We start from the raw sequence: 18,958 nt of genomic DNA on the forward strand, positions 1-18,958 counted from the left end.
GTAGTTTGAAAAATTGTGTTGAGCCCAAGCAATGAGCCAAATGATGTATAAATATCCAGTCATTTGGGGGAGATTCATATTTCCTCAATACATCACTGTAAATAAGCCTTGCCGAGCCCTCAGGCCCATAGGGCAGGAGCCTTTCTCCTGTTTCCTTAGCGTGAGGCAGCTTGATGTGCAAGTACACCCCCTGGGCATGACGCTTGTATGTCGCAGGGACTTGCCCCAATTCAAACATTGATGAGTGCCAAGTAGGGAGGAATGGGGTCCCATTATTAGAATCTGGTATCACCCGGCTGGGGATCGAACCCCAACCTCTCAGTCTCAGGGTAGACACTCTCCAACCACAAGGCCACTGAGCTGGTCAAGAAATCACTGTAGGTCAATGAGTATTGTTCCCTTTCTCATCACAGAACATGCATGCTGATAAACGGGTGCAGAGCATTCACATCCAATCTGAACGGCCGCTGGACAGATGGAGAATCAAGATAAGGGTCGAGTCCACACCCTGCCAAATGTGCTCCCACTTTGTTCACCGATGAATAACTAAGTAACTTTGATTCCTTAGGATACTCCTCATCGGAACCCTGGTGAACCAGTTTGCAGGCTCTACCCTTTTTTCTCTCTTCACCGCACTTCTTTGAAAGAGCTCTGTATTGTGAAAGAGGCATACGTGTGCATGTCATTGCTGTGGTGTACCATCCGGCAACTCCTGTTTTGTCGGTTCTGATCTCTGAAGGCTTACACTTTCTGACAATGTTATGAACTAGGGCAGTGGTTCTCAATAGTGAGGTCTGGGGAACCCTTAGGGGTCACTGAGGGATTGGATTCCAGGGGATCCCCAGCCAAAAAAAAGCTGTTTAACTATAATTCAGTACACTTGAAATTATTTCAGTAGAATATGTATCAATGTCACTATATCTAGGACATTTGAAATTAATTAATTAGGTGTCCGTGATACAAGTTTGAAAACCCCTGAACTAGGGGACAAAATAACTCACTCAAAAGTCTTACAGTTTTCATTAGCATTATGCACTGGTAGATTAACTACCAGCTGTATTTGTTGACTCACTGCTTGACAATGATAATCTTAATGTTTCACATGAAACAAACCATGTCACCTGAAACAGTATAATATTTGTATACAAATCAAATTTATTAATTTCAGTAGTGTACAAATGAAGAGATATAAGACAAGAACTGCAGAATGATAGATAGGCAGAACGTGAAAAGTGAGATGTTGCATTGAGCTGCTGGAGGGAACCAGGATGGACAGTACTGAGTTAAGGCACATTGTATCTTAATTGAGTAAATATCCCACTAATTCCTTTTCCTGAAATCATGCGTTAGTGGGGCTTTCTCCCAATGATATTGAGAAGTTGTTTGTTGATCACTGTATTCTTTGCAATTGTGCTAGATAAACAAGTCTATATTACTTGGCCTTAGTAATATACTGCATTACTAACTCAATTAAATTATTAATTATTAAGCTATGGTTATAGAAAACAAACTATGTATCTTTAATCCTATGGATTGGAATCCTATGGATTGGATTGGATTAGCATTTTATTTGGAGTCATACCACATACAACCACACTGCAACCATAATCTGTCTCTGATAGAACTTGTTCCAAGTCGAGTACCCTGCCTAACCCATACATACTCTGATACAACAATTGATAGGCATACGGTAGGTGTACAGTATGTCTAAGATGCTTTATATAAATTCTAGGAGACTATAGGGCTTGATATACTTCATTACATGTGGTACCGCACACCAAACATATCTGATCTACACGCTCTAGAAGTGTCGCGCTGCGACACGTTGTGAGCTTGTAGATCGGCTATTTTTAGTGTGAGACACCAATTCGCAAACCAAGTATAAAACACCTTTACAAAGCCTGTATCAAAATGAAAGATATTTCTCCCAAGAAAGTACTGATAATGGTCAAGATTCGACAATGTTACACTTTGATCAGCTGTTCATACATTCAAGGCCCAGTGCAACACATACCAGAACACTGATTGAGATGGTATGCGATGATGTTTGTAGTCAGATCTGGCACAAAAAAAACGAAGTTGCTCTTGAGTGCTGACTTGGTTGCTTGCTGCCATTGCCAAACCTGAACTCTTTAGTGGTGCAGTCCCAAACATTACTCCCAATCCTTATGACATACTGTCTTGTCTTGGCTTGACACGTTAGGGGCTGTCCAAAGGGATCCCATACAAAGAGGTATGACCAACCAAGTACAGGTCAGGTCGTCATCACTATTTCACCAGTCATGTAAGGCACAACATTAGACGGGAGAGATCAGATGGCGGAGATATGGACATTGGTTCCTGGAATGAGGTTGTCATCTTGGCCATCAATTAGTGGGTCCCACTGGTTGAAATCCTTATTCATACCTGAAAATTTGATTGACAGAGTCTATAAGATATACTGTTTATCCATCCAGACCAAAAGTACATGAAATGGATAGTACGGTGTACAAAAGCCAAATATGTTATACAAGCTACATTCTGCTCAAGCACGTGGCAAGGCATATTTGGTGTGAACCTCAGTCCACTGACATTCCATCCTGTCCGTGAATCTGTCATTGTCCTTACCCAGATGTCTTTGCAGAAAGGCTAATGACGCTTTGTTGCAGAGGTCCATGGCGAGTTCTGGGTCAATCTCTCCCTTCAGCTTCATCAGCTTGCCGATCCAGTTTCCCGTGAGGAAAGTGAAGTCTGGAAAGCTCTGATGAACTGCACCCCTGACGAGGGAACACAGAAACCTCACATTACCACATCATGAATGAAAATACTATGCAAGTTATTATTAAGAATGCTCCACGTCTAGAGATCAGAAATGTGGGTCATTTTATCGTCTACTCAAGCTTTTGGGAGCACCCCGGACAGTTTTTAAGTTGCCTGATTCAGTATTCAGATATTTGATATTCATTTTATCAGACACCCCCCTTCCAATATAGACCCATTGTAACTTCAAACTCCATTTTAATCATGTTAGATTAATCGTAAACACCCGTCCTTGGTTCTGGTGACTGATATTGTCCTTCTAATACGTGAGGAGACCATGTTTTTTCAATTGCTTTTTTCATTTATTTTTTGGGCGGTGAAACCGCCCCTATATGTGAGGTTTGGACATTGCACCCCCCCAACCCTGCGCTTGGCCACCAGTGTACCCCCCTAACCCTGCACCGTGATTGGCCAATCACAGTCTATTCAGGACTGTGATTGGCTAGTGAAACATGACACATGTGCATAGCCCTATAAATAGAACTATGCACTTAAAAAAAACACATTTATGTTTTTTTTTGTTTACGATTAATCTAACATGATTAACAAAAAAACACATTTATGGGTTTTTTTAAGTTAGGGGTGTACAATGGTTGGTCCACAATATTACTTTTCTTTAAGTGAACTTCCATCACTGTGATGACCACTGTGACCACACCGCCCACTTCACACTGGGTGTGATTTTATATTTCTTTTGGAAAATGAAAACAAATTATACAATAAAAAAAATTTATAAAAAAAGAAAAAAGTAATCGAAAAAACACGGCTCTCACGTATTAGGAGGGGAGGATGAGTCACCAGAACCAAGGACGGGTGTTTTTGATGAGTCTAACATGTTAAAAATAGAGTTTGAAGTTATAATGTTTGGATGGGAAGGGGGGCGTGTCTGATAAAATGAATATCAAATCTAAATACTGAATCAAGCAACTTAAAAACTGTCTAGGGGGCTCACAAAAGCCTGAGTAGACGATAAAATGACCCAATTATTTTTTTAAGTGAAATATCCCACTCAAAGTTATTTGCAATCAGCATGCTATTTCAATAGTGTATTGTATTCTGGATAGTGAGGACAGTTTTCCACTAGTCTAAGGTGACATTTAACCTAGATTTGCCTGAGAGTTGTTGAACTGGCCTTGTTTTTGGTATCTTGAACCCGCAAACTTGTAATGTCTTTAACTCATATCTAGCATAAAGACACCAAGGATAGGACAGTGGCGTTACAAACAATCAGAAGTGTCTTCTACGGTATCTTGTAGTTTCATGGTGCCCTGACATTTTTATTTATAATTCATTGCACATCTCTTTAGATAATTGTCACGCAACCAAAATGATATACTTTGTTGATTGAAAGTATCTGCAACAAACTACTGTATACATTTGTGTTAATTTGACAACAGCGCCGTTTTGTGGTTGAATAGTCCCATGAGTCTGAAGCACGTCCTGCTAGATGACCCTTTGTTGTGACATCACTCACTCATCTTTTACTGGGAAGGAGGCAGAACGTCCTGTTATACCTGATGGTGATCATTTTCCTCTGAATGGCAGCTGACTCCAGCTTCTTCATGCGGATAATGTTTCCCACCCACTGGAACTTCTCTGAGTTGATGAAAAAGATGGGCTGCTTCACCTGGGGAAATATCTCCTCCTCCAGAGGGACCATCCAGGCATCCAGGGCAATGGCACACCTAATCAGAGAGCATAACAGTACGTTTTAACAGCGGGCGACTCTCGGGCGACATCGTCCAAAAGATAAAGAAAATCCATCTTTCATCGCCCCCCGCCCACTTCGCCCTATCGCCAGTAGTTGCCGGCTCTCATAGACATATAATGCACTTCCGGAAAATACTATCCTGATCGCCCGCTGTTAAAACGCACCGTTACAGTATGCAAAGAAGATTGTTCATCATTATTTGACCTCCCCTTTTCAGATTGATGCTGTCGGGTGAAAAGAAAAAATTCAAAACATTCCAATGGATCTAATGCAGTTATGAGCTTTAGTCAAAAGCTCTATTATTTTTTATGTTGTTGTTGTTGTTTAATTTATTTGTACTGTTGTGTTGTTGGTCTTTGTCTGTTATGTTATGTCATGTTTATTTGTTGAAAAGTGAATAAATACTTTAATTACAAAAAAAAAGCTCTATTCTTTGATTAACCACTTTCAATCTGACATCGCTATTTTAGGAATGTCATTAAAGGTGAAGGTTTTCAAAAGATTCAAAGATAGTGGAAAATACAAAGCACATCTATTATCTATCCCTGATGTCATCAGTATATGCCCATATATGGGCATGCCCCCTTTTGTGCCCATATATGGAGCCGACTGATTTGTTAGCGCCTGATGCCATGACGACATTGAGGTTAGACAACACACTACTCCATATTTGGGAGTAGTTGCATTGGGAACTCCTTATATGGTTATGACTGAGTCATTGTGACATGTGCGTGACGACGTGGTCCGTCCGCCCGCCCAGTCCTCCCTTAATATAGGATAGGATAGCGTAAGTGGTCGAATATTTGTAATAAAAGACACATAAGGTGTGACCAATAGCACGGACCTGTTGGTATGGGTAGCTACTTTCGACTATTTTGTTAGAGCAGAAGAAGACTTGCAATAAATATTAACCACTTTTACAATGAACCTAAAAATAAAATGACATTTATTTAGTTTTCTTATGAAGAAATTACTTGAACATTGACATTTCAGATTTTCTGTCGAATCTTATTTTCGGTGTGTAAAAATACACTTCAACATATCAGTATTTAGGCGAAAGGTGAAGGCGTTTTAGTCGAGACGATACTGCTTGACGTACACTCCACTTTCAAGTCTAAAGTCTACTTTATTATTATTATACAATACATTCATAGACTGGAATCAACATCATGTCGCTTCTCAGAGGTGTATTTGTTGTGTCTGCCAAGCGCACTCCTTTCGGTACGTATGGTGGTGTGCTGAAGGACCACAGTGCCACTGATATGGCCGAGCATGCTGCCAAGGCTGCCCTGGCAGCAGGGGGTGTGGCCCCAGAACTCGTCAACAGTGTCATTATGGGGAATGTCATGCAGAGCTCGGCAGATGCACCTTACATTGCACGTCATGTGGGTCTCAGGTGTGGCGTGCCAATCCCGGTGCCTGCTCTTACCGTGAATAGGCTGTGCGGATCTGGTTTTCAGTCCATAATCAATGGTGCTCAGGAGATCTGCCTAAAGGAATCAGAGGTTGTCTTGTGTGGCGGATCGGAGAGTATGAGCCAGGCACCCTACGCGGTTCGCAACATAAGATTTGGCACCAGGCTTGGATTTGACCTCAAGCTGGAGGACACACTGTGGGCAGGGCTCACAGACCTGCACATCAAGACCCCTATGGGTGTTACCGCAGAAAACCTGGCAGAGAAATACCAGATCACCCGAGAAGAGTGTGACAGGTTTGCACACCAGACCCAGCAACGGTGGAAGGCGGCTCATGAGGCAGGTCATTATACAGCAGAAATTGCACCCATCGACGTGAAGGCCAAGAAGGGCAAGGTGCTTATGACACATGATGAACACCCTCGTCCCCAGACCACATTGGAACAGATGGCTAAGCTTGCCCCAGTCTTCAAGGAGGGAGGAACTGTTACCGCTGCCAACGCATCAGGAGTATCTGATGGGGCTGCTGCTGTGGTGATTGCCAGTGAGGATGCTGTGAAAGAACATAATCTCACTCCATTGGCCAGAATAGTGGCCTATCACGTGTCAGGATGTGACCCAAGCATCATGGGGATTGGCCCAGTTCCGGCCATCACAGAAGCTCTTAAAAAGGCTGGCCTTTCTATCAACGACATGGATCTTGTGGAGGTGAACGAGGCATTTGCTGCCCAATTCCTCGCCGTTTCAAAAGCCCTTGGACTGGACCCAGAGAAAGCCAATGTCAATGGTGGAGCTATCGCCATTGGACATCCTCTCGGAGCATCTGGAGCACGCATCACCGCCCACCTGGCTCACGAGCTCAGGCGACGAGGTGGAAAGTACGCTATTGGTTCTGCCTGCATTGGTGGTGGCCAGGGCATTGCCATCATCCTGGAAAACACTCAGTGAACAAACTACTACTACTACTACTGTATGTGCCTTGAAGAATATATCAGAGAAGACAAAGACTAAGCCGTCCACTCACAGAAAATGATATGCCATTGATCCATACTAAAAATAACTTGCTTTTGGCACCAAAAGGTTTATTTAACGCAAACCCATAAAATGACAAGTCATCTCATTCACGTACAAGGAGATACAAGGCTTTCACCCAACACATGACAGGAAACTAGCAGAGACAAAACATTAAATTGACCTATAAAACAGGTGATCGTTAAAATGCACTTACTTGAATTTGACTTCTTTACACAGTGCTTCAATCACTGTCGCCCCCCCAAAGGAATGGCCCATGGCAGCTATCCTACACAGGTCCATGGAGTTCTGATGATCAGAGGGCAGGAGGAACAAGATTTGACACAAGATTTAAGTCCTCATAGAAGGCTGAGTGACCACAGTATGATAGCTTGATGTTTTTGACGCTTTGTTGGGTTAATGTAATTTGTATGAGCCAACTAACTACATGCATGCTACAGTATTACTGTATTGATTTTTATGAAGTGTTTATTTGACAGTTTTGTCTGTAAGTAATACACTGCAGTTGTCTTGGGCAAAAAGAATATATGATCTTGCAGACTATGAAGGATAAGTACAAATACAATTAACCACTTAAACCCTTAAATACGCAGCAACATTTTCTTGACCGCGGTCCCCCCAGGGCTCTATCTTTGGCCCCCGCCTTTTTCCCCTCTAAACCAAGTCTCTTCGCCGAATATAGCCGGGCTACAAGCTCACACTCTGACTGACACTTGTGAGCTTGTAGATCTGCTATGTTCGCCGAATGTCCGCCTATATTTGCCAAATGTTCGCCTATTATGACATTCCCAGATTAAGGACGCTAAGGTTCAAGTGGTTAATATGGTCAGGCGTTTTGTGATCTTGATCCACTGGTACCTCCAGTGTAGTCCAGTCAAACTGTGTTTGCAGCACGTTTTGCACTGCAATCCCTGAGTTGATTTCAATGAGCTTATCCAAAGCGCGAATGCATTCATCTGCCCTCTGTTTCACCTGTTAAATGACAAGAAGGAATAGCTTGTGGTTAGGTCTATGTTTATGTGGCACATCAACAAAAAACGGTTCAATCTTTCCCTTACATGCTGCCTCACTTTAACACCTGTGTCTATTGTATGTACTGTATGAAACATCCCTAAAAACAACTAGTATCATCTCTTGCAAAAGGCCACCAGGCTGAAGGTAAAACATCATGGAACACTGTTCAAGTTATTCCAGTGGGGAAAACGTGTCTCTAAAACACAAGGGATCCTTGACAGTCAAGGATCCCCAAGTTGTACAGTTTGTATCAGGTACCCCCATACTGTCTTTCAAATATATAATTCCTTGGAACCCCCTCAAGGACCCCTGGGGCTACCCGGACCCCACTTTGAGAACCACTGCCCTACACCATCTTCATACACTTACCTGTTTATTTCTGAGCGGGTATTCAAGCTCCCCATGCTGCAGAGCTCTATAGTACATCCACTCCTCCACCAGGTTGTTTGGAGCTGATGCTTTAGATGAAGCTGCATCTTCCTTCTCAGACTCTGTCTTCTCTCGGTAATAATATGTAGCTGAGGCAGACTCGTCTCTGGATTACAATAAATAAACACAATGTGATGCAGTTGCAAATGTATGTTTTTATATGTTTTTGTCTCCGCCAGAGGTGGAGAGTATGTTTTCGTTCTTGTCCTTCCGTGTGTCCCCCCGTCTCAGCCAAGCTAACATTGGTCAAGCTTCACCTGACATGTGACAATATTGTTGTCACCAATGCTCTGATTGGCTAGCGAGACGCATGATGACATAGAAACCTATAAATATAGTGCAGCGGATAAAAGCAATATTTTGGGAGAATCGTTCACTTGGTGATACAAGCGTGAAACTTGGTACAGATCATCTTTAGAGGTCATTTATCGATTTTTTTAATCGAGCCACTTGAAAATCAAAGATGGCGGCCATTTTTCAAGATGGCCGACATCTTAGTGGGCAGTTAAGTGATATGATGGTTTATTTGGTGATACAAGCATGAAAATTGGCATGAGCAGTCTCTGTGGGTCACTTGACAATAGGCCACCCACAGCTACTTGAAATTTCAAGATGGCGGCCATTTTTCAAGATGGCCAACACTTTAGTGGAGCAATTAAGTTATATAATGGTTTATTTGGTGATACAAGCATGAACATTGGCATGATCAGTCTCTGTGGGTCACTTGACAATAGGCCACCCACAGCTACTTGAAATTTCAAGATGGCGGCCATTTTTCAAGATGGCCAACACTTTAGTGGAGCAATTAAGTTATATAATGGTTTATTTGGTGATACAAGCATTACATTTGGCATGAGCAGTCTCTAAGGGTTGCTTGACAAGAAAACACTCCCAGCCACTTTACATTTCTATTTTCAAGATGGCCACCCCCTGGATCCTCAAAAGATACATTTTCTCATAGAAATGTATGTTTTTTTTTCATTAAGGACGATTATTATTATTATGCTAAAGAACAACTTTTAACACATCACAATATAGTTGTGTTGATTTGTTGATCATAGATAGATTAGATAAGAGTGAATATCTGCACTACCAGGGCACACTGGTGATATATCACTGGGGTTCAATGTCAGCTAATTGAAAGTTGGTATCCCAAATGCTGTCTAATTTACCCCAAAACAGTTAGATAGCCGCACCTGAATTGACAGGTTGTGGATGAACGATCGAACTAAGTGTAGGGTTAAGGCACGAACTTAGTTGTATCCCATACATCAAAGTGCTTGGTAAAAGGTGGTAAAAGGATAAACCCTCGGCCTCTGCCTATGCTGCAGACATGGCAGAAGCCATCATAACAGTTGTGAAAACTAACTGGGACAGATGTTTAATTTGTCAGCAGGTCACCAAGGAAAAACTCATTCAGCCGAGTTTATTCAACAGAGAGCACGATCGTACTGGTTATGATACCATTGCAAGAAATGTTCCATTATTTCATAAGATCAATGCTCTGCCTATCTTACTTAGTCCAACCCGACTAGATGAAGGTGATGGCATAGAAAGCACATCGACAAGAAACAGAGCAAAATATAATTCAAGCTGTAAACTTAGGTTCAACAACACAGAGCTGGAAAGGACCCAAAAGAGAGCATCTACATCTGCTGAAGACACTGAAGATACCAAAGATATCCATGTCAAGAGGCCAAGAAGATCTAATGTATGACCGGTCCAGCGATGTCACAACTGTGAACGAGGCCAGGCTTGATCTCTTTGCCAGAAAGCAAAGACAATATGACTTGATCCCACCAACTCAAGCAGCACTCAAAGAGCATGCCAAACATGCTTCTTATGAGGCTGGATACGTGTGGGGACAGGCATTGAAGCGACATCCACAAATGCCGAGCCCATCTGACTGGGGATGGGTGGAACAGGACGAGAAGTGGAAAGTCTTCTGGACTCCACTTCCACCTATTGCGGAGAGTTGTTGGGAGTTGACCAAATGTGGGTGCTCCAAGGCATGTACTGGAAGGTGTAACTGCTTCAGATATGGACTCAGTTTCACATGCCTATGTAGTTGCCCCTGCTAGAACCTATTTGCATGTTTATTTTGCCAGAGTTATTCCCTGTTGTCCTCTGTGTTTTCAAGTGGAGGCCTATGGCTCGGCTTCCCCTCGTCACATCGACGCATCATGTTTTACTTTTTATCTAGTCTATTACTGTGTAATTTTCAGTTGTTACTTTGTAACATTGCTTCCACTGCCTTCCACTGCCATATCTAACAGTGAAGCACATTTTCAGTTTAGTTCCTTAGTATCGTTTGTCATGGTTCCGTGGCTATTGCCATTCAGTATTAGCCATTACTCATAATTTTGGAGCACTGTCCGTTCAGCACCACAACTGTGCTTATCAGCACCACAACTGTGCTAATTTATTCATCTTATTTTTTGTTTCCCCACCCCTTAGTATTTATTTGACACATGTAATGGCTGTTAGTTTAAAAAAAACAATATATATATATATACATATATATATATATATATATATATATATATATATCCTCCCATGTGACTGTTACCTTGTCGTGGTAAGGGAGCTTGTTTAGGCCTACCTCAGTGAACCCTGAGAGCTATGCCGGTGGGAGGCAACTCCTGACAGGTCTTACCAAACTGGACAGGTCGTGGGCGAGGAGTCAGACAAAACACAGTCAAACAACCTCTCTTGACAGAGCTTTTTGAGGAACCCAATACATTTCTATGAGAAAAGGTATCATTTAAAGATTGACATCTTGAAATTTCAAGTGGCTGTGGGCGGTTTCTTGTCAAATGACCTTTTGAGACGGCTCATGGCAATTTTCATGCTTGTATCACCAACTAAATGATTTCTTAAGCTTAACTAGTCCACTAAGGTGGTGGCCATCTTGAAAAATGGCCGCCATCTTGACATTTCAAGTAGCTGTGGGTGGCTTATTGTCAAGTGACCCACAGAGACTGCTCATGCCAATTTTCATGCTTGTATCACCAAATGAACCATTATATAACTTAAATGCTCCACTAAAGTGTTGGCCATCTTGAAAAATGGCCGCCATCTTGAAATTTCAAGTAGCTGTGGGTGGCCTATTGTCAAGTGACCCACAGAGACTGCTCATGCCAATTTTCATGCTTGTATCACCAAATAAACCATCATATCACTTAACTGCCCACTAAGGTATCGGCCATCTTGAAAAATGGCCGCCATCTTGGATTTTTTAGTGGCTCGATTAAAAAAGTCAAAGAGTTGACCTAAAGGAATGTTCATGCCAATTTTCACGCTTGTATCACAAAGTGAACGATTGTTCCTACTATCCGCTCTACTAATAGCAAATGTGCTTCAAAAAATCATTTATATTTTTTGAAGTGAGCTTCCATCAGCCAAGCTAACATTGGTCAAGTGACACGTGACAATATGTAATATAAATAGGTAAGACAGGATTAATCAGGAACAGTACTGGCGGAGACCTGTGCTCCGAGGAGCACATTTTCTAGTTTTTATTATATTTTAGGCTGTTTTCTTTTTTTGGGCGGTGAAACCGCCCCTATAAGTGAGGTTTGGATATTTGTACAACAAATCCTGCGCTGTGATTGGCCAAAAATTTACAAAAAATTACAAAAATTTACAAAAATGTACCCCGCCTAACCCTGCACCGTGATTGGCCAATCACAGTTTATTCAGGACTGTGATTGGCCAGTGTCACATGACACATGTGCATAGCCCTATATAAGAAACCATAACTTAAATAACATAACATAAATTTGTTTTTTTAAAGTTATGGTTTCTTCCATCATAAAGAGTGTTTCAATAAATGTATTTATTTTTTGTACATGATTGGTTGACTCCATTCAGTATTGTGATTAGCTAGCAAGACACCGCCCACTTCACACAGGGTGTGATTTTTTTTTGGGCGGTGAAACCGCCCCTATAAGTGAGGTTTGGAAATTTGTACAATTATCTTGGGCAGTGAAACCGCCCCTATAAGTAAGGTTTGGAAATTTGTACAATTATCCTGCGCTGTGATTGGCCAATCACAATCTATTCAGGACTGTGATTGGCCAGTGTCACATGACACATGTGCATAGCCCTATATAAGAAACCATAACTTTAAAGTTATGGTTTCGTCCATCATAAAGAGTGTTTCAATAAATGTATTTATCTTTTGTACATGATTGGTTGACTCCATTCAGTATTGTGATTAGCTAGCAAAACACCGCCCACTTCACACAGGGTGTGATTTTTTCATTAAACAGAAGATTAGAGAGATGGCACGATGAGAGGAGGAATGGTCACAATTACATATGATGGATGCATTAGAGCACACCCCAAATATCTGTTCTGATCTGACATGTTTATGCTCAAGTTGATTTTGCGTCCCTTTGATCAACTATTGTTTATATTTTTCTCCACAATTTTAGTGCTTTTGCCAATTCCACCCATATGTATAGTCCCTGTCACTGCCAAGTTGTGCCAACCCCTACTGTTGGTCTGGGGAGGGTGTGTAGACAACCACATGTCCCTTCCAGCCTTCTTTTCACCTGACAGTAAGGGGTTTCACCAGGGGGGGGCGTAACACGTCTGGAGAAACACACTAATCCTCCCAATTCTGTGCCCAGCTGAACAGGCACCCTGACTAGCCTGTAAGAGTCACTTGACCAGTGACAGAGAATCTGGAACCGCCAAGAATGCCACAGTGCTCCATTTGCCGTTGTTGTGAAATGTACCGATAGTTGTTGTTTCTCCTGTGTGATAACATCATTAAAAAGAACACCACTTAATTTACATGACTTTCAACTAATGGCGCAAAGCTAAACAGGCCTGACTTTTCACCTTCTTTTTTTTATCTGCCCATGGCAGGTACAAATTTAAAACGTCAATTTTACATCTGAGGATGTACATATATTTTCTTTTACTAACGTACATCCGCGCAACCCACAATATATGACTTCAGTCTGTTCCAAGTCAGCCACTTAAACCCTCCATACATAGTAAACTAATACTTAGTTGACCAGGTTTAGCTTTGTACTGACTGACTCACTGTGGGACAGGCCATTATATTCTCCTCCATAGGTTCCCCTGCAGCCTATACTAGTTAAAAAAAAAAAGTGATGACCTGGCCTGTGCCATTGTCTGCACACCCTTTCCACTTCTACTCTACAGATAAACAGACAGCCGCTTATAGAGGGGGGCGAGTGCACCGCGTGTATATGGAGATGGTCTATTGTTGCTGCTCACTGGCGTCACGCATAGGCACCACAATGCCCGTGGTTTGAACTCCATTCTCAAATATGCGATTTCCTGTGTTGATGTTTAATTTCAATGCTTTTTTCACTACGTGATATCGATAATGATAGTGACTGCCCTTTGTGATTTTATGGCTCTCTCATAGAATTATTAATAGGAACAGTACCAGAATCAATCATATCTTAATTTGGCCCACCAAGAAGCTCAAGTTACTGAGTTAATATAATGGTTTTACATGTGTATACCTGTGTTCCACTGATGCTACAATGAAGCCACGAGAAGCCAGCTCTGCACATATCGCTGAATACAGAGTCCTAGAAGAAGGAGGAAAAGGTACATTTCCAAAACATCATTACATACACAAAAGGTGACTCATCTGAACTTCCTAAGTTAACCACTTTCAACATGGTGTTTGGGCATGTTATTATAGGAGAGAATGTACAAAATGTTTCACAAAATTGCTAAATTAGCCATTCAAGCTTAAGCATTGTGAGCTTGTAGATCGGCTATTTTCACTGCATGCCACCATCATACGACTAGGCATAAAATAGCGCTTGTGGTTAATATAATATACTTAACGGCTGATAAAATGAATTGTGCCAGTGTTGCGAGTACCTGAATGCTCCCAGGCCATGGGAGAAGATAACTACAGGATATTTCCCGTCCTTTTTAATTGGAAGGTCCAAGTATGCTGGAATCTTAAACGAGCCTTTAAAAATGAAAACACATTTGAGCTTTCTTGAGTTGTGTGTCTTGTACATTATAAAAGAAAATGATTTTGAAATATAGAATGGATAAAGACCGGCTTCAAAGACGCACACTGGTGTAAGACACATTCGCAGATACTCTTTACATGTTCCTGTCCATTATTGTACCAATGGTGTGTTTATTTCTGAATAAATGTAAAAAGATTTTTTTTTTAAAGATTCACCAAAGAGGTAGTTGAAAATCTTTTCACTGAGCGTTCTGTTGATCTTCATGAAGTCTGCTAGACCATTGAAGTATTCCCTGCATGGAATCCAGTCAGGCTTTAGCGCGTTCTCCACCTCCTGGCCAGGGTAGTAAAGCCGGAAGAAGGTGCCCTGTTCCCCCACACAGATAAATCAGTTGACACAAACAAGCATGCGACCACAGAGTGTTGAGTATGACTGCAATTGTGGTTTGTCGTAGGAAGTGGTCATTATGTAGCAGGCTATATGCTCTGATTGCCGTTTTTATGTGTGGTTCCTGTTCTTGCGACCTAGCACTTAACCACTTTTACCCTATTTAGGACAATCCCCCCCCAATAACGTCTTTCAAATTAAAAAATCACCAATAAAAAGAGAAGCTCACAACGCACCGGGATGGGCTTGTAGATCATCTATTTTCACTATTCATCATAAGACAAAGTATATAGAGCTTAATTGGCTAAAAGGAGAAAAGCTTGAAATGCAATGGATCACGTTCTTGGCTCTATTCATGTACATTACCCGAGCAGTGTGATCCATCATGAGGTCGGTGCATCCTACAGTGTAGGGTCCTTTGCCTGCCGGGATCCCTAGATGGTTACAGGAGTTTCCCATGGCAAAGAATCCGTACGTATACCTCCTCTTCTCTAAAAGGAAAAAAACAGACTTTATTAGCTATTCAAAGAGCATATTAAATTGACAGATATGTCACCACGGGACCTGACACTTACAATAGACTTGATTGATCCAACAATGAAGAATAGGGATACAGTGCCAATACCAATTCCTGGCATTACACTTTAAGGATTGGCCAATGATGATTATTAATCCAATGACATTTTATATGACAAAATAGGCCAGTACTACAGTATTCAACTGTATTCAATTGGGGGAACAAATTGGTGAAACAGGCAGAAATCTCGTAACTTTGCTTTGAATTATGAATGAGGTTAAGGTTGGTACTGAAAATACCAATGTCATATTTTAGTGTGGTGTCTGTCCAATATTTAGCAACACTAACATGTCCCTTAAGTGAGAAACTTCTCTTTTTCATGGCCTTTATTTCTTTGAGAATTTTTACAATTACTATGTTTACTAGATGTTGTTGTAAAGTTACCCTTGCTGTACACACACCTGGTCATTAGCCTACTGTATATACTAAATAATATGTATTGCTATATTATTACCATGTATTATGCAGCCTTCCTGTGATTGCACAAGAGAACAGTGCACACATTGTCTGTTTTGAATTAAATTACTGTTATTTTTGGCTTGTTTTACAGTCGATCCTGTTATTCAAATGTGAAGAACAGACAACTGCCATCACTTCAGAGAGAATAACTGTACTATAGATTTATATACACCTGGTTTCACAGACCAACTATAGTTGGTCTTTGAAGCCAGGTGTATATAGATCTATACGTTAAAACTATAGACCAACTAAGTCTGTGAAGCCAGGTGTATATAGAGCTATCTATAGTTTTAACAGCTAAAGATATATCTGACCGCCATCATTTAGCTGTTAAAACTGAAACTCATGTATTTGGCAGGAATCAGATTAGATGTAAGAGAGAATAACTGTACAATAGATCTATATAGTCTGTCTGTGAAGCCAGGTGTCTGTGACCAACTATAGTTTGTCTGTGAAGCCAGGTGTATATAGATATATAGTCTATAGTTTTAAAAGCTAAAACTTCATCATTTAGCTGTTAGAACTGAAACTCAATGTATTTGGCTTGAGAGGGAGAGAGAATAACTACTATTAGATCTACATACACCTGGCTTCACAGACCAACAACTACCTGACAGCCATCATTAGCTGTCAAAACTGAAACTCAGTGTATTTGGCAGTAATCAAACTAGATGTAAGTGACACACTTTAACTGTACCTGTCTTGGACCACTGGTAAATCTTCTTGGTTAACAACTGTACGAGTCCCCCATTAGAAAACATGGACTTCGACCACACAGCAGCAGGCTAAGCTAGATATAGCTCGGTTAATTTACTTATCTTCACTCAACAGGATTACAAACCCGTGCCTCCGGAGGGCAAACAAGGTACTGGGTGTGTTGACGCTAATAGCTGCGTGTCACTGTCGCAACATTGTCTAAATGTATGATAAAGGTAGGTACTAGGTAGTGACATGAGTCAGTCGGGACTGAACGGACTAGTGGAGAATAGTTGACTCACTGGCGAGTCAAGTCTGACACATCAAAGCTCACACCACCGTCAAGTAAAGTCCAAAATCAATTAGACTTCCGTTGGTGCGGTGGACTTCAAAATAAGATCTTCCTCTTCCTTTTACAATTATGTTATATTGGATACAGGATAGGTGGCACTATGGACATCTGCGCACCTCGATGTGAAATTGGCTATTTTTTTTTATTCTAAAAAAATGAAAAATGGTCTTAAGTAATGTAGCCCTGAAACATGGCTGTCATATCATGACAGTCATGGCGCAACTTGTACCTGGTTTTGGCATTGTTTTAATTGTTTTACAACCCGTACATCTACATGAACGTTCAAATTTCAAATATAAAGTATTGACCATATGGCCATGGATGTACCAAGTTGAAACGCTTGGGTCTGTAAGTACCCTTATTTTCCGTATTGTTCAATAAAAAGCATTTTAATCCGATTGGTGGCCAATTTATCAAAATGTCCTTCATATGCTCTCAAACACGCGACCCTATTGGTTGGGAGGTGTATTGCACTCTGATACATAGAGAAATGGCCGCCAATCGGATTAAAATGCTTTTTATTGAACAATACGGAAGATACGGGTACTTAAACTTAAGCGTTTCAACTTGTTACATTTATGGTCGTGGGATCAGCATTTTATATTTGAAATTTGAACGTTTATGTCGATGTACAGGTTGTATGGAGAAAGTGTCAAAACCAGGTACAAGTTGCGCCATGACGCTTGTGACGAGCGTCATGTGAACCATGGCTGTAATGTAAAGTACATGATGTGAACATGCACGGTCGGTACATCCTTATCAGACTTGATTTTATCCTTCAACTTCTTGTTTATGCCCCCACAAAAATAAATATTAGTCCTGAATTGTCGAATGTTTAAGCATGTTCTAATCATGTATACTTTACTTTGCTTATTATTATTTATTTAGTTTTACCATTTTGGACTAAATAGACACTTTTACATCGAGGTGCCGAGATGTCCCACATATCCTGTTAGTGTTACCGTTATATTATGTTATGTTTATGTTTTGCCATGTTATGTTTTGTTATATGCTATTATGTTATGTTATGTTTAATGTTTTAATTAAAAATTGACTTAAATTAAATGTATTCTACAAACAAGCAGGCCTTGCCTTGGTCTTTCTTGACTCGCGCGTGTCGTGTGTGCGTGTGTTTCTTTGATTTTGTGGCCAGTGTTGTAACCAGAGCACTTTCAACGGTTCTAACGTCCTGTTGAGTCTTGAGTGTTGTAACAACATACATGTTTGTGACACAGATAAAACAAGTAAACAACAGTAAACAAGCTCAGTGATTAATGAGTCTTCCAGTTTAGTAGACCTTGTATTGTGAATTTGTACTTCCATGTACTGTTGTTCTCTTACTGTACATCAATCAATCAAACAAACAGACAGACACTGTAGTACTGTAGTAGAGCTGACGTATGAATTAACGTCGGACAAAAGTCACCTACATTGATAACAACTGTGAAATCTCTCTTTTTTTGTAGCCCGTATTTCAGTGGTGGAAGTAGTACTCACATTTTGTACTTAAGTAAGAGTACCAATACCTGTTACAAATAAAAGTCCGGTATTCAAAATGTACTTGTGAAAAGTACAAAAGTATTAAAATATACTTCTGAAAGTAGGTTATGTTTTGTATATCATCAAAATATAGAAGTAACTAACTAAAGTTGTAAAATAATTGTAGTGGAGTAAAAAGTACAATATTTGCCTCTGAGGTGTAGTGGAGTTTAGCCTTAGATCAAGACTCTCGTAGATGTACTTTATCAATTTTGACATGTTTTAGATACAAAATGTCAAAATGGATAAAAAAAATACATCTACGAGAGTGGCGTGGAGTAAAAGTATAAGTATTGAAAATTGGAAACACTCCAGTAAAGTAAAATCCTCAAAAGTGTACATAAGTACAGTACTTGAGAGTAAATGTAATTACCGGTAGTTACTTTACACCACTGCTGAAAGGTTCCTCCTTTGTTATTTTGACTACGCCTCCTCCACGACAGTAGGGGGCAGTCGTCGACACCGTTACATAACAAGAGACGCACACGCTCAAGGCTCTGCACGCTCACAGAGTGTAGACAGACAGGGTTGCCATGTCCTTTTATTACAAGCGACTTTGGGCTTCTT

At 40.8% G+C, this 18,958-nt stretch overlaps 2 protein-coding genes across 2 annotated transcripts; one reads left to right on the forward strand and one right to left on the reverse strand.

Annotated features, from left to right (window-relative positions):
• Window positions 1-1,148: 1,148 nt before the first annotated feature.
• LOC308103140 (platelet-activating factor acetylhydrolase-like) lies at window positions 1,149-16,797 on the reverse strand. The gene is made up of 11 exons (XM_080453003.1): window positions 16,502-16,797; window positions 15,135-15,259; window positions 14,597-14,747; window positions 14,281-14,374; window positions 13,911-13,979; window positions 8,341-8,506; window positions 7,816-7,929; window positions 7,154-7,245; window positions 4,314-4,484; window positions 2,608-2,756; window positions 1,149-2,406 (listed from the first exon to the last, which is right to left on the reverse strand). Exons 1-11 carry the CDS (start codon window positions 16,563-16,565, stop codon window positions 2,312-2,314), a joined length of 1,290 nt encoding a protein of 429 aa, XP_080309129.1. The 5' UTR covers window positions 16,566-16,797; the 3' UTR covers window positions 1,149-2,311.
• On the forward strand, window positions 5,496-7,123 carry LOC308103141 (3-ketoacyl-CoA thiolase, mitochondrial-like). Its single transcript, XM_080453004.1, has one exon. It carries the CDS (start codon window positions 5,680-5,682, stop codon window positions 6,871-6,873), a length of 1,194 nt encoding a protein of 397 aa, XP_080309130.1. The 5' UTR covers window positions 5,496-5,679; the 3' UTR covers window positions 6,874-7,123.
• Window positions 16,798-18,958: the final 2,161 nt, after the last annotated feature.

This window comes from Gymnoscopelus braueri, assembly GCF_963280865.1.
Source record: "Gymnoscopelus braueri genome assembly, chromosome: 16".
NCBI lineage: Eukaryota > Metazoa > Chordata > Actinopteri > Myctophiformes > Myctophidae > Gymnoscopelus > Gymnoscopelus braueri.

Bases quoted from the DNA above. Each gene is read 5' to 3' on its own strand.
- LOC308103141 (XM_080453004.1), top strand. From the start codon at position 5,680: ATGTCGCTTCTCAGAGGTGTATTTGTTGTGTCTGCCAAGCGCACTCCT.
- LOC308103140 (XM_080453003.1), bottom strand. From the start codon at position 16,565: ATGTTTTCTAATGGGGGACTCGTACAGTTGTTAACCAAGAAGATTTAC. The intron at 14,748-15,134 runs GTAATGTACATG...GTGGGGGAACAG, and splicing joins TGATGGATCACACTGCTCGG to GGCACCTTCTTCCGGCTTTA. The intron at 4,485-7,153 runs GTAAGTGCATTT...CTCTCTGATTAG, and splicing joins TGTAAAGAAGTCAAATTCAA to GTGTGCCATTGCCCTGGATG.